A 16,822-nucleotide genomic window follows, 5' to 3' on the forward strand; every position below is an offset into this window, starting at 1 on the left:
TTGAACCACAGCTCCATTTCTGATTTTTTGTTATCAATTGGAGATAAGAGTCTCAAGAAACTTCCCTATCTGGGATGGCTTCCGACCATGATCTTCAATCCTCAGCTTCCTGAGTACATCTGTGGCCACTGGTACCCCAGCAGGACATGTATTTTTTACCCTATGCCCAGGTCCAGCAATCCGTATTATCCAAATTTTCAATAAAAATACAATTTTTAACCAATGTTACTGAGCAACAGATTACTATTGAGCATGCATAGGAGCCAATATTGCAACATCAGATCTTTGCAAAATAAGTTCTAAATTAAATTTGTATTGAATGGTCAGCCAGCAAAGGGGCTAGGAGCAATGATAGAGCTCCCCCTTATGGATTAAGGAGAGGAGGAAGTTGCTGGCTGACTGCTTGGATTGCCTGTCCATGGGTCACAGGTTTCCTTGGGGGAGAGATGTCTGTTCTGTGCAGTTGATTTTGAGCTCGTGACCAGATAGCCTATACCTCCTTGTGCTCCTGCCCACTCCTGTTAAAGCCATCCCAAATCATGAGAATCACGCATGGAAGCTTTTCCTAGAGTGCTTCCTAAGGAATTTATGCCCCAGTGTGTTCAGGCTTTAGCCTACTACAGGTGAAATAGACTCGATCTCAGCCTTAAATTATTTCATGGCTGTTAATTTCCAAACTATGCTTCTCAAAACTAAGGTCAAGCATACATAGGAATACAACAGCAGTGCAGGCTGGGAGTCAGAGCTGCCACACCCTCCAGCCCTGGCACCCATAACCTAAACCTGGGGGAAGTGTCCTTGCCCACAGAAAGGATTAGAGTTCCAGTGCAGGATGTTTACCCCATCCTGTCACTTAGTACTACTGAGTGGACTGTTGTTACTTGTTACTGAGTCAACAATACTTCCTTCGAATATTGTTGGAAAAACAAAACATCACAACTAGGGGATTGTGACTTCTGAACTCAAGATTGTGTATGAACAAGGACCATGTAGTTTGTCTTACTGCTCACCTCTGAAGTTCTGTCACTTCCTTTACAGGACTTTCCCTTAGTTTCCCAAATAAGAATCGTGCATTTAGAGGAATCTTGTCTTATTCATACCCATATATCATATAACCATCCTGATTCAGGGAACTTTCTGTCTTTATTTTATTGGTTTGATATCTTCACTTCTAAAACGGCTATGCACACTGAAATTAGAACAGCTTTCTAAGAACTGTAATTCTTCCAGAAAGCACTGAGTTGCTTTTGATTCCTTCTTTACAATGTTTCTGTTAGCATACACATTAGCTGTACAAGTAGGGCTTATGGCATGTCCACACATGCATACTCACCCCCTCCATCTCCACCCGCTTCTCAAACCACCGCAACAGGGCTGACTGTTCTAGTCATACGAGTGCAAACCAACTACACAAAGCATGGTTTTTGAAGCAAGTTTCCAACAGCCATTGAGACAAAATAATCACTGTCCTTTGTGCCCTCAGCCAAAAAAGCAAGAGGAGGAAGAAGGCACCACGGACACGGCGACGTCTTCCTCCAACAACCACGAGAAGGACAGCGGAGTGGGCCGCACGGACGAGAGCCTGCGGAACGAGGAGAGCTCGGAGCCGGAGCCGGAGCCTGTGGCCGAGGACGCCCAGGACGCCTCCCCACCAAGGAGCGCACGTGCGCGGGGGCGCAGCCAGGACACGGTGGCCAGCACGGAGCTGCAGGGTGTGCACGGCTGCGCGTCCCGGGAGCGCGCGGACTTGGACGCCGTGGGCGAGCCCGAGGAGGAGTGCGAGCGCTTCCGGCAGCTGTTGGAGCTTAAGTGCAAGATCCGCAGCCATGGCGAGTACGACCTGTACTACTCCAGCAGGCGGCTAGAGTGCCGCCCTGGCGAGCCCGGGGGCGTGGAGCATGAGCTGCAGCTGCTCAACGAGGAGCTGCGCAGCATCGAGCTCGAGTGCCAGAACATCATGGAGGCACACCGGCTGCGCGCCAGCACGGAGCGCCGGGCCGATGGCTGGGCACCGCCCGACGGAGGCCTCCGCAGTTACACCACCAGCCTGGATGACATCCTGGAGAACCCGGAGAAGTCGGACAAGGATAGCTCGAGCGCCTACAACACGGCCGAGAGCTGCCGGAGCACGCCGCTCACCGTGGACCGCTCCCCGGACAGCTCCCTCCCGAGGGCTGTCCACCTGGGCAACAGGAAGAACTTGCACCTGCGGAGCACAGGGCCCGGGGCCCCGGAAGCCACGGCTGCCGCCCGCATCTGTGCTAGCGGGGAGACGCTGCCCGAGCCGGAGCCCACACCCGGCGAGCCCATCCCCTACTTGTCCCCATACCACAGCTCGCCCTACAGGTGCGCCGACATCCCGGCCCATGCCCGCCACTACCAGAGCTACATGCAGCTGGTGCAGCAGCGCTCGGCCGTGGAGTATGCGCAAAGCCAGCTCAGCCTGCTGACCACTGGCAAGGACCCGCCCCGGGGCCCTGCGCCTAAGATGGAGTGGAAGGTCAAGATCCGGAGCGACGGCACCCGCTACATCACCAAGAGGCCCGTGCGGGACCGGCTCCTGAAAGAACGTGCCTTAAAGATCAAGGAGGAGCGCAGTGGCATGACCACGGATGACGACACCATGAGCGAGATGAAGATGGGGCGCTACTGGAGCAAGGAGGAACGCAAGCAGCATCTGGTGCGCGCCAAGGAGCAGAGGCGGCGCCGCGAGTTCATGCTGCGCAGCCGGCTCGAGTGCCTCCGGGAGAGCCCACAGAGTGGCAGCGAGAGCCGCAGGGAGCCCAGCATCCTGGAGCTGAGCCACAAGAAGATGATGAGGAGGAGGAACAAGAAGATCCTCGACAACTGGATGACCATCCAAGAACTGATGACCCACGGGGCCAAGTCTCCCGACGGCACACGGGTGCACAACGCCTTCCTGTCCGTCACCACCGTATGACCGAGGACCCTCCCCAGGCCTTCACGCCCGCGGTACCCGCACAATGGCCTCCTTCAAAGTGGCTTTCCAGAGATTGTTTGGGACTCTTTTAAAAATGTTTTGTAAGCAAAATAACTTGGTAAAATTTTTTCCCCTTTTGGTTTTTTCATATACTGACTGGGATCTTTTTTGGCTGAGATCTTCCCTGAACGTGCGATATATTAATATGAACTGTTTATACGTATATATATATATATTAAAAAGGATACAAAAAACTTGGAGCAAAAATATGGAGGAGATAATTTCCTACTTTGATGTATCTATTGTAAGTTAAAAATCTGGATTTATTTCTCTAGTTTACTTATTTTCTATTTTAATAATAACAATGCCAAAACATTTCTACTCTTGCTTCTTGGCATAACATATGCTAAATCAACCTGGTAATGAATCACATGCCACATCCCATCTTACACATAAAAAACACCTCTCTTTAACACGGTGTTGTACATTTAACACAGAAATGGCCGTTGTCTTTTGTCTCTGTGACGTATAGGTGGACAATCTTCCTGTGATTTGTAGTGACATTGGTCATGTAGCTAGACAATTGTGGTAACTGTGACAAGAAAATAAATTATTGGTTATTCTTAAAAGTTACCAAGGAGTGTTTTCACTGTTCAGGATAGTAAACAGATACAGATCCGTTACATGTATATTATTTAGAGGACTCCTAGCTGTGAATTATAAACTGTGCCTACCCTCTACCATGGTGTTTTTTTTTCCAATAAAGCTGTCTTGAATCATGTCCTATAGGTCATTGTGTCACATTTTGCATTAGAACTAAGTGCGATCATATGTGTGGTGTTCAGCAGATGCATATAAGCATCCAAAAAGCATTAGTTCATTCTCCCTGTACTTGTCATTTATGTAAAGGGAAGCCAAGTAAAGTTTAACGAACCATGGCAAGGATCAGTTTAACGTCTAGTATTTACGTGGTAGAGCACCAACCTTGAGTGAAAAAACTAACAGACAATGCCCAGGCCCGTGAATTCAAATCCTAGTACTAGAGTCCTTGCCTACCCTGTGAGTTATAGTACAAACGAAGGTTAATATTAGAATGATAGTTTCAATAGCCTTTGTTTATTACTGTATTTTAGAATTTGATTCTTTTCCTCTCTGGGAAAGCTGCTCAATAAAGCAAAAAGATTGGAAACTCAGGCCAATAAGAAAAACAATACCAAAAAGATCAGAGAATCACAGAGAGAGGTGGGGGACACAAAGGCTCAAGTCAAACAATATGACTAACCTTATTTGGCAAAGATTTGAGAAAAGCTCATGTCATCTAAACACTGTTCGAAAAGACTAATAGCACGTGAGCACGCTATACAGGAAGTGTAGGACATGCTGTCAATCCAAGGAGAAAAATAGTGTATTCTGTCTTCAGTGGTAATGGTCATGCTACTGAGGAACCAAAATGACTCAGACCTAAGAAGGATTAATGGGCGAGGGAGTCAGACTTGTGGAGACACTTGCAGGTAACACTGAGGCCCCAAAGTCAGAGTTAACGAAGTCACCATAGGTTTTCATACAGAAAAGGAAGTTTGGAAATATTCAGATGTGTGCTCATTAAGTCAAAACAACCTGTTGAGTTGAATTAAAATTTATTCAAACTCATGTTTGCATGCACAGTTGATCTTGCCTTTCACTCTAGAGGCATTATGATTGACTGCCATAGAATATGGTTTATGTGCATCTATGATGAAAAGCTAGAGTTTTAAAAATGTCTATCATCTGCCAATTGTACCATTTAATAAACTGACATAGAAGGCATTTTAATTGACCGTGACTGCAAAAACTAGTTTCCTCCAAATTTATTCTAATTCACTCCATATTCACTCTATATTGAGGATAGACTGAATTGTATCCTATTCATATTTGGAGGCTGCGATCAAATCCCCAGTGTATGTAATCTTTTCCTTTTTGTTTTTCTTTTTGGTGACAGTACTGAGGCTTGAACTCAGGACCTTGGTTCTATCCTTTAGCTTTTTCACTCAAATCTGGCACTCTATTACTTGAGCAATAGCTCCACATCCAGATTTTTGGTGATTAATTAGAAATAGATATACAAGTCTCACAGACTTTTCTGAACAGGGTGACTTTGAACTATAATCTTCAGATTTCAGCATTCTGGGCAATAAGAATTACAGTTATGAGGAATTGTGCCCAATTTGATCTCATTTTAAATAAGAATGCCTTCAGAGTTCAGTTATTTCCTGATCCAATGCATATGATTATTGCTCATACCTTGCATACAACTTGAAACAATACATAGATTTTCCTGATGTGAAAATACACAATATAATCTTCCCAAAATTTAGTTTAGTTTTAGCACCAAGTATGCTTGCCAATTTTTAAAAATTTTTCATGTCTGTGTTCATATACTTTTACAAAACTTCTCTTACAACAACAAAAACCATCATCTGGGCCCTGGTGGCTCACATCTATAATCCCCACTGTGCAGCAGGCTATGAGGACTGCAGTTCAAAGCCAACCCATGCAAGAAAGTCCAAGACTCATATTGCCAACTGAAAACCAAAAAGCCAGAAGTGAGCTATGTCTCATGTAGTAGAGGCTAGTCTTAGGTGTAAAAGCTCAGAGACAGAGTCCAGTCCTGAATTCAACACACAAACAACTTCTATTATTTCTGTTTTGCTGGCTCAAAAGCAGCAGCAGAAGCAGCATCAACAAGACATAGTCAAAATCTGAAAACTTCTAGTTTAACATTCTGCACAACTTATTTATATGCTAAACATTTATAGGCTGAGTATTGTTCAGCAAAGAAAAACTGGTTAAAGTTCAGATCAAAAGAAAAAGGTGAATGTAAAGAAAATATTTCATTTATGCTTACTGTTCCAATCCCTTAAAAAATTTTTTTTGCCTGTCTTGGGGTTTTCTCAAGGATAGAACTCTATCACTTGAGCCACAGCACCACTTCCAGCTTTTTCTATGTATATAGTACTGAGAAATCAAACCCCGGTCTTTGTGCATACTAAGCAAGCACTCTACCACTAGGCCAAACTCCCGGCTCCCCATTTCTTTTTCAATTATGAGTGTTTGACTCATATGCTGAGGACTTAGGAAGGCAGACAGTATTACTTCCCCATCATATCCTTATGTCCCTCCCACCTTCTTTCTCACACTCTCTTTTCCTCTTCCCTCTTTTTCTTTTTGTGCCAGTCCTACCTAAAGCTTTTTGTGCCAGTCCTACCTCAAGGCCTAGGTGCTGCCCTGAGCTTTTTCATTCAAGGTCAGCTCTCCACCACTTGAGACATGCTCCACTTTCAGCTTCTAAGCTGTCAACTGAAGATGAGAATGTCAGAGTTTTCTGTCTGGGCTGGCTTTGAACCATAATCTCTGAGGTTACTCTCCTAAGGAGCTAGGATTGCAGATGTGAGCCACAGGTACCTAACCTACACTGTCCCTTTCTGAACACAATTTGGGGGTGAGGGAAAAATCCTGTCTTTCTGTGGTCACATTCCAAGTTTGTGACACGCTGAAGAGAGTATGTCTCTGCCTTCCAACTAGACTCCAGCTTTTCCTTCCTCTCATGAGCTTCAGCCTAAAGTCTTGCCCCTGGATGGCCCTACTAGTCCCTTGCTTTCTCAGACTTCTCTCCTGAGCTTATTCATCCTTCACAGAGGACCATTAACTCTTCTTCACATTGTGGCACAACATTCACAAAGCCTGGAGGCTGGAATGCCACCATCTCCTTGCTTCCTTTCTAGGCAGTTCTGTACATGGTGCAAGTGCTGGTCCAAATCACTTTCCTTACTTGAGCTATACAGGGCCGTTTCCTGAACAAAGGACAAAAAGCTGAGTTTCTCAGTCTGTTAGTCAAGGATTTCTGTTGTTCAAACTCAGCCCAATTTTACACTTTGAGGCACAAATCTCCTTGAGGTACTTCCAACTTAGACATTGAGAAACTGCTCTGGTAAATAACTCATGGGATATTCTTTGTGTGTGTGTGCATCATGGGGCTTGAACTTGGCCTGTCCCTGAGCTCTTCAGCTCAAGGTTACCACCCTACACTTGATCCAAGCCCCACATCCTGTTTGTTAGAGGTTAATTGGAGATAAGTGTCTCAGGTTCTTTTGTACCTGGGTTGGCTTTGAACCTTGATCCTCAGATCTCAGCCTGAGTAGCTAGGATTACAGGTCTGAGCCACTGGCACCCAGCTCATATGATATTCTTTTAAGATATTTTTCCTTTACACTTTCATTAAAATTCAATTATATTTTGTATTTCATTATTTTATTACTAATCAGTTGTTATTTAACACTCATTAATGATTATGAATGTAACTAATATCATGCAATATATAAGTATTAAATAATTTCTATTTCTCTATCTGCACATATATATTATATATGCACATAAATATGGGGACAGAGAAAGAGAGAGAAAAACAGGAGAGAGAGATTTTCTTTTGGTGCCAGGTCTGTTGCACCAGGGCCTGGTGCTCTTGCTCAGCTTTTTCACCCACTTGCTGGTTCTCTACCTCTACACCTCTACTTCCAACTTTTTCATGTTTAACTGGATATAAAAATCTCCAACATTTGTCCTTCCTGGCTATCTTTGGACCTCAATTCTCAGATCTCAGCCTCTGGAGTAGCTAGGATTATAGATATGAGCCATCAATACCCAGTTTCAATTAATACCTTTTAATACTGCAATGGGTTCATTGATTAATTCGCTTCTGAGAAACTTACATAAAAAGCAGATCTTACTCCAAGGAAGACTTGAGCCTCACCTCTGCCGATGTTGATTCTTAAGCTCTAGAAATACGTATGGATGGGAACATGGCTGAATAGAAGCTGCTCCTAGCATGCACCTGCTCCTCCATGGAGAGAAAGCAAACCATGAAGAATGCAGCTACAGACTGAAGGCACTGGAAGGGCAAGAGCGGATGTGAGCAGCACAGGCACTGGGACCTCCTAAGAGTCAGATACAGGGACACCAGCAGAGGAGAAACAAAACATCCTTGACCTGGATCCACCGCTAAGGGAGACAAAATCTTCAAAGTGAACAGTGAGTGCCAACACTCTCAGAATTGATATCAGAAGTCCAAGCCATTGCAAAGAGACACAGACCTGTACCCCAATTGGATGAGTAACCTTCCCAGGGTCTTAGTATGGTAAAGGCTCACCCATCACCTCCCAGCAAATCCTTGAGCTGTAAGTAGGAGCCAGCTTGAGAGGGAGGTGTACTGGTAGAATCTGGACCTCCCTCTGCGTTTTGCTTGGGGACCCCCGCAGATATGCCACGCAATGGCCCAAGGGGCAGCTACCTTGCAAACCTGGTGGCAAACCTGGCCGCTGCTCAGTACATGACTCCATCAAAGAAAGAGAGAGAATAACTGATCAGAATGGAGAACCCAGAATTAAACCCACACATCCACACCTAGATGATTCTCAACGAAGAGGTGATGTCCATACACAGAAAGGAGAGCCTCTCCACATACGGTGCTCGCAAAACAGGACATACACATGCGAAAGACAAAACATTTAGAACCACTGCCAAAGATGCTCTCCTGGGTTTTCTTCCACTTCACTGAACAGCTGCTCCAGGCTATCAGGTGCCACTGATTATCCACCTGGCCCAGCCACGGTTTGCCACGTTCCAACAAATTCCACTCCTGTTTGATTTACCAACCATTAACAAACTAGAGTCCTGCTTCTTATTCAATGTCTAACTACATGGGGGAGGGGAGGGTCCTGAAGCTTGAACACAGGGCCTGAACACTGACCCTAAGCTTTTGAGCTCAGGGCTAACCCGCCGACCATCCTACTTGCACCACATCTTCACCTATTTTGGTGTTTAATTGGAGGTCAGAGCCTCGCAGACTTTCTTGCTCTGGCTAGCTCTGAACTGCAAACCTCTCAGGAGATGAGCCTCTTGAGCAGCTAGGGTTACAATTGTGAGCCACCAGAGCCACACATTTGTAACTTAGTATTTACTAGTTACCACCTGGAAGCGCTGCCATTTTCACAGGATTGTAATCTGAGGCAAGTTGTTTAATCTTCCTGCTGCTCAGAACAGCAGGGATAAATACAGCCTTTCTCACAGGCTGAGAATTAAATGAGGTAATGTATACAAGGAAGCTAAATCAGTGTGGGCACTCAACACATACTAGCTGTTAATTTTTGTGTACGTGCCAAGAACTGAGCCTTGAATTCAGGTCCTATCCCCGAGCTGCTTTTGCTCAAGACCTAGTGCTCTTACTATTTGAGCCACAGTACCACTTTTGGCTTTTTGGTATTTAATTTTCTGCCTAGACTGGCTTCAAATATTGAACCTAAGATCTCAGCCTCCAGAGTAGCTACAATCACAGACATGCGCCCTCTGTGCCTGGCTGAGATTTTGATTTTTAACCAGACATTGAGTTGTCTCCTGTTAACCAGCAAGTAATAACAGCACAATGCTGTTGTTTAGGACTTCTCACATACCCACTCACACAATCTCAGGGATCTCTAGAGCCTAGGGCTTCTCACATATCCATTCACACAATCTCAGGGATCTCTAAAGCCTAGTGTTTTCTTCTAATGTTGATTTTTTTGTGTAATACTAGGGCTTGATATCAGGGCCTCTTGTTCTTGCTTGGCTTTTTTTGTTATTCAAGGATAGCACTCTACCCCCTGAGCACACTTCCTTCCATTTCCAGGCTTTTGGCTGGTTAACTGAAGATAGGAGCCTCATGAACTTGTTTTGTCTGGGCTAGCTACAAACTTTGATCCTCAGACCTCGGCCTCTTCAGTATTTAGGGCCTCAAATATGAGGCCAGGCATGGTGTTTTTATGGGAAATATCATTGCTGCTGGATATTCAATTCTCGAGTGTTTAAATAGGGAATTAATACAACTTTGTGTCAGCTTCACCTCCCTGATAGGGATGAGAACAGGCTGAAAGAGATACAACTGCCCAAACCTGTCTAGGAATATTTGTGAGTCTAGTCTGAGCTTACTGAAATGTGTCAGGAAAACAGCCCTTGCCTGGTGTCCTCATTATGGTGGGGTCAGTGACCAGAGTATTGATGTCTATTTGTGTCCAGTCAATTCAGCCTGGCTTCATTTTTGAAACAGAACACTAATCAGGAAATCAATAAGTATTGAAATGTGTTGTGTGGAATGCACAAAGAAATAGCACAGTGCAAAGCACTCAAGAGAAGAAAATGTGTTTGAGAGCCCAAAACATTCACGGTGTTGGATCTTCGCATGGGTCATTAATAAGCTTGCCTTGGGAGATGAAATTACCTCTATTTAGAGTGCAGAAAGTGCAGAGGGACAGAGCCAGTGAGGAGACCAGAAAGGCTAACTGGGAGGAGCAAGGACTTGGTGTGGCCGGTCGCCATCTCTGCAAAGCTTCTCAGGACCTCACAGCCTTCAGCCATGATTTCCCAAAAGACAAACTGCCATCAGTTCTGTGATCACAAGAAGGTTGCCTGTGGTACTTAAGTCTCCTTTTGTGACTACTTATAAAATGTAAACACAGGAATGAATGACCTCCAGTGCTCATTTAATTTCTAACATTCTCAATATTGATATCATTTTAGTCCAAAATTCCCCTTTGGTTCAGAGCTCCATAATTTATTAGGTAGCTATCTTTGGATTTATCATGTACTAGTGGAGCAAACAGGGATATATGCAAATGGAAAAAATAAGAAAGCTATCAACTGCTATAAAATAATTATACTGCAGGGCATTGGTGCCTCACACCTGTAAGTAAGGGATAGAGTGCCAGCCCTCAGAAAAAAACTAAGGGACAGTGCTCAGGTACACACATGTGCATGCACATGTGCACACACACACACACACACACACACACACACACACAGTCTTTAAACAATAAATATAACCCCTTGGAACTTGTTTTTTTTCCAGTCCTGGGCTTGAGCTCAGGGCCTGAGCACTGTCCCTGGACTTTCTCAAGGCTAGAGCTCTACCACTTGAGCCTCAACATCACTTCTGGCTTTTTTTGTATGTATGTGGTACTGAGGAATCAAACCTGGGTCTTTGTGCATGTTAGGCAGGCACTCTGCCACTAGACCAAACTCCCGGCCTCTCAGTTCCAGTTTTTACATCTCAGTTATGGGAAAAATTGTTTTCAGAGATTTATCAGTTTTGAGCCTTATTTACATCAATAGTACAGACTTGCTTTTCCTAATATGATTCCCTATTAGTCTACGCCAAAGTTTCCTCTTTATCCCTGTCTCTCCCTTCTTCTCCCTGCCCCCATCCCCCTCCCCCACTTTCCCTCCTCCTTCCGTCTTTTTCTCTTTCTCTTCTCTCTGTTCCTTTTTCTTCATTTTTCTTTCCTTTGTGCTGGTCCTGGGTAGGGCTTGAATTCAAGGCCTGGGTGTTTTCCCTTGTTTTGCTCAAGGCTTATATTCTACCACTCAAACCTCACTCTATTTCTGACTTTTCTTGTATTGAGCCTCACTCTATTTCTGACTTTTCTGTTATAAAGGAGATGAGTCTCACAGACTTTCCTACTCAGGCTGGCTTTTGTTAAAGAGATAGCATGCCTTTTTAATCAATAAATAAAAGAGTTAGGACACAAAGTATAAGGTCAGCAGATGAGAGGGAGAAATGTGTACCAGGAAATAGGAGAAGCAGATCCTTCCACACTCTGTAGGTAGAGGTCAAAAGTGTGCCATGTCTATGGAGGATAGTATCCATCGAAATCCCAGGTGCACATGTTTCAAAGTAGAGTTATGGTAAAGAGGTAGAGACACTCAGGTATGAAATTACACACTAAGATATTAGAGACATCAATTCCAATAACCTAATGTCAGATAAAATAATATGTATAAATGGGTAACAGATCAATATACTTATGATAATAAATATCCAGGCAAGTAGGGTACAGTCAATGGGTGACACTAACAGAATGTGGCTGCAAGAACAGGAAGCAGTTATTTTGCATTCAAAATTTGGTATAAAAATAAAAATTTAGAATATGACAAGGAAATGTGAACAACTGTAAATTTTGAAAAGTTTGCAATTATCAGTCATAGCAATCAACTATCAATCATATTACAAAACTTTTGAATAGTTTTTTTTTTGCACCATCTACCAAATACACATGGTTAATATCTATTATTCCTGGGTTTAGAGCTGCCTACTAATTTTTTTTCTGTCAGTCCTGGGGCTTGAACTCAGGGCTTAGGCACTGTTCTTGGGCACTTTGTGCTCAAGGTTAGTGCTCTGCCACTTGAGCCACAGCGGCACTTCTGGCTTTTTCTGAGTATGTGCTACCAGGGAATTGAGCCCTGCATGCTAGGCTAGCACTCTACCACTAGGCTATTCTCCTGGCCCATCACTAATCATCTCTTTAAATGACCATTGTCTTGTAATTATTTATCTGGAGAGAATGAAAAGATAAGTCAATCTTTCCTTTGTCACAGTTCACCAATTCTTTGATTATACGGACAGTTTAAAATATTTGTTCTTCTCAAGTCATTACTGGCAGTGTTGTAAATCTGTAGGACGTGTTGAACACTGTAACATCCAAGTTCCTTCTTTACGTGAATTCAAAATTTGTTTCTAACTCTGTTTCTGGCCCTTGCTTTTTCACTATTATACACATACTTTCACTGGCAGGAAATATTGACAAATCCACTGTATACTATGATTACCAACTCTACAGCTTTTTATTTATAGACAAGATAGGATAAGAGATTCTTTTTTCACATATTTTTATTATAATTAATAGAAGGCTTACATTATATTCGCCAGATAGAAGGTGCATTACTTCACATACATTGATACCCTTTCTCGTGTCTTGGTCCCCATTTCCCTCCCACCACCGCAGCCCCTCATCTTGTTTTCCTCCCTTCCCTATCTGACTTCAAATAACCAAATACGTATATATACAATATATCAGATAACCAGGAGAAATACTATAACAATATGAAATAACCAAGGAACAGCAAAAAAGATGAGAGATAGTACATTAAGGACAACAATCACTCATTATATGGCTTTTGTTTCTAGGATAAGAGATTCTTAAAACCCTTTATATCAGGATAGGCAAAAGTAACCTAATACTATGGATAAGTAACTGACACACATGTACTCCAGTAAACCAAAATAAACATTCAAAATGCTCATGGCTAGCCTGTCATCACAAGATACAAGAAGAGTGAGAATGAAAGAAAGTCAAGTAGAAACACATAGCAGTCAATTTTACAATGTCTTCATTTTGACCAATCCTGCAAAAACATGTGGCATGTGAACACATGAATAGGGCCCCTCTAGTCCCCCAGAGGGAAAGAGAAGACACCAAACTCAAGCTTCAATGGGCCACTGTTCGTCGCCTCTGGCTGCTCACATTCTGCCTGGAGCAGCATCGCCAGAAGAAACCATTTCCCCTCTTCCCTCTCCATCCACAGCTCCCACAGACAAGCAGACCACAGCCCCAGATCACACCAACTAATGGTGACCCCTCTACACCTAAAATACAGTCTAAGGGTGGTAGTGGAGTCCTCCAGTTCCCAATTTCTACATTGCCTCATTTGCAGCTTTATCGTCGTCCTTACTGAATTGTTTTACTTAAAGCAAATTCCTTTTACTTAAAGACTGTTTTATTTAAAGCAAGTTCTGTTCTCCTGGATTGGGCTACAAGCAAACATTCTTGTTGATCCTAGGTCTAGCCCTAGTAAACAGATCTACAAGAGTCTAGGAGGAAAGGACTTGTTTGTGTGTGAACATATCCAGGACCTTTCTTGAAACTAGAAAAATGAGACATCAGCTATGTGAGCAGATGGAAGGGAGGGATGGCTTGTGGATGCTTGGGATTTCTTAATCTGTTGAAAGTAATGTTTTCTGGAATCAAGTAGGTCCCTACATTTCTCTACAAGTAAAGAACTCACAAAGAATGTGAAGTGTGATAGCACTGGATGACTATAAAGATTATTATAACAGGTCCATGTTTTAATAAGAAAACCAATCAGAAACACTGATAAACCTTACCATGTCTCTATACTATGCAAGCCAAGATTCAGATTACATAAAGCATAATGTGCTAATTCTTTTTTAGGAAAAACATCATCCTTAACTTTATTTACACTATACCTAGCCCAAAAGCAACCAGAGTTGAAACCAGCCACCTTCTTAAAGAACAAAGTATGAGCACTGTCCGAGCACAAGTAATGGTCAGCAGAAATAAAGCTTGTCAGGTATTGTATTGTCGGGGTTTTTGGCACTCTTTGCCTCCTGACCAGCAGGAAGGGCAAAGAGAACAAAGAACAAAGTATGAGCACTGTCCGAGCACAAGTAATGGTCAGCAGAAATAAAGCTTGTCAGGTATTGTATTGTCGGGGTTTTTGGCACTCTTTGCCTCCTGACCAGCAGGAAGGGCAAAGAGAACATGCGCCGACTAAGACAAGACCGAGAAAGGATAGGGCCGGCTGGCGGCCTTCACCCAGCCCTCCCTCTTCAGAGGGAAGACACAGACGCACCAGGGAGAATATCAAGGCAGACTCATTTAATGGGAAAATACCAGGGGCTAAAGTAAGAAGCAGGAATCTATTAGCATAGAAGTAGGCAGGACAGGGGGAGGTAGGTGCGGTCAGAGAGGGCAGCAGGGCCAATCCATGGGTTTGAGGTAGCCTTACTTTACATCACAAACCACAGCCAAACCTCCCAACCAGGAGACAGGCAGGTTGGATCTCCAAAACCAGGAAGTGAGCACTGGGCCATGAGGTAGGCCTTTTACCCTTGATGTAACGTGCCCCACATTGTATAACATGTTGCTCACAGTAGGACATGTCGATATAGGTGGACAGTAGATATTCCCCAGTCTCCTCTGGCAGAACTGATGTGAGCAGAACTGAAGTGGGCTACACTGCTGCATAGGTCTGTCTAGAGCTGTGGGCTCTTGCCTACAGATGGAACCTTGAGTTCTATCATGGATTTGGTCCCAACACAGTGGGCCTGGCACTACGGTCCAGGTCACAGCCCAGTCTGTGTAGTTTTATGCCCTACTCCCCTTTAGGTATAAAGTCCTCTCAGCTCTACTGCCTGGGGCTGGAGCAGGGGAAAGGGCAGCAGTTCATGGTTTTTGGTTATGACTAGTAACAAAGTTAATCCTGGATGCATATGAAGGTCATTTGGGTGACAAATTCCTGGATTCCTTATCTTTCTGTTGTCAGCTTATATCAGGCCATCATTCCTACACCTATCTTGAAGAAGTCTCCATCCAGTTGTGTTTTTATTACCAAGTCCAATGACATGACATATATTGTAAACCTGATTGTTAACAATTTACTTAATATACTTTTCAATTACAACAAATATGTGGATGAAGCATAATTTTTGGTATTTAGGTGAGGAACCCTTAGTCTGCCAAAAGCCAGTGGATATTTATAACATCATTGAGGCCATTCAAAATTATCAATACGTGCAGGTGCGTATTGATAATAAGCATTCATGTCTTTCTGTCATGTACTAAAGGATTCACATGCAACTCATGGGCCAGATGTTCCCCAGCCCTGATAGAGCAGCCATTAAATAGGCTCTTCTTTCCCTTTTCTCTTGTTTACTGTTGGTATAATGAATAATGGCATGATAAACACACTAGTTGATACAGTCATATATACTAATCTGAATAACTGGATAAATAGCCTGGAGCCTCCTATAAGAAAATCATCATTTCTAAGAATGTTCAATCATAGCACTAAAATACCCTCCAGGAAGTTATTAACAGTCACATTCTTAATGGCATATAAGAATGCCCATTACTATGAAAAAAGGTTGCATTTTTTAAAAGCTTAAAAGCCTCATTATCTCTGGGAAGTTTCCCCAGTTAAAGCACCAAGGGAGGTCTTGGGAAAGTTTCGAAGTAAATGAGCTCATTGAGCATAGATTTGCTAGGTGGATAGAAAACTTTAAGAAGTTAGTGGGCATTTGTGATAGCTGGTCCTCTTTGCTAGAGAGACTAATTTCTAAATCCTTTCTACAAAAACCAGTATACATTCCCTGGATGTTAGCTAATTTTTTTTGGAGGTGGGTTTGAACTCAGGGCCTCAAGCTCTTGCTTGGCATTCCTCTCTAAAAGGCAGCACTCTACCACTTGAGCCACAAATCTTCTTATGGTTTCTTGCTGATTTAATTGAAGAGTCTCAGTTTCCTGACCAGCGTGCTTTGAACTAGAAACCTCAGATGTCAGCCTCCTTAGGATTACAAGCCTCAGTCACCAGCACTAGGCCAAATTATTCTTCAGATGGGTTTTGCTTCAACATATTAAAAAAATACATTTCTAAGTAACAGGAGACAAAGAATAGGATTATTATTTTTGCCAGTCTTTGGGGCTTGAGCTCAGGGTCTGAGCACTGTCTTTGGGTTTTCTCAAGGCTAGAACGCTACCACTTGAGCCTCAGCACCACTTCCGACTTTTTCTTATGTATATGGTACTCTGAAGCCGGTCTTCGTGCATGCTAAGCAAGCACTCTACTACTAGGTCAAATTCCAGGCCTGAATAGGAGTATTTTTATTTATATAGTCTGTATATAGTACCTGCCTGTATGAAATAGCATACTGTGGCTTCAGTAGATCTAAGAAGAAATTTTATGCTTTCATTATCATTTTGTCATTCTTCCCACACTAGACCTAGTTCTCCACCAACTTTGTGAACTTACACAAATGAGTTCACCTTTAAAAGTCAGCCAAGTAAAGCATGTAAGCCCTAGGATGCTTTCTATCTTGTAAATAAGAAATGAGTCAGACAATGTATCTTAGAAGGTGATTAAAGCTATGAATTTCTTGACAGCATTCAAAAAGTTTCAGCTATTAATCTGTGATCTGTGAAAATGATGTCTTACAAAGCTGTCACTTCTGGGTGACCCGAC

General features: G+C 43.2%; 1 protein-coding gene and 1 long non-coding RNA gene across 4 annotated transcripts in view; one reads left to right on the top strand and one right to left on the bottom strand.

Moving 5' to 3' along the window:
* Pdzrn4 (PDZ domain containing ring finger 4) overlaps positions 1-3,722 on the top strand; it is a 327,296-nt gene extending 323,574 nt beyond the window's left edge. For both annotated transcript variants that reach the window (XM_090324214.1, XM_090324222.1), the window contains one exon: positions 1,484-3,722. In XM_090324214.1, coding sequence (XP_090180340.1) covers positions 1,484-2,941 — 1,458 coding nt within the window. In that variant the 3' untranslated portion in view covers positions 2,942-3,722. The remainder of the gene's footprint in view (positions 1-1,483) is intronic.
* LOC150066707 (uncharacterized) overlaps positions 1-16,822 on the bottom strand; it is a 507,115-nt gene that overhangs the window by 46,945 nt on the left and 443,348 nt on the right. The window lies entirely within an intron of this gene.

This window comes from Megascapheus bottae, chromosome 2 (assembly GCF_031878675.1).
Source record: "Megascapheus bottae isolate mThoBot1 chromosome 2, mThoBot2.hap1, whole genome shotgun sequence".
In the NCBI taxonomy this organism is placed as follows: Eukaryota; Metazoa; Chordata; class Mammalia; order Rodentia; family Geomyidae; genus Megascapheus; species Megascapheus bottae.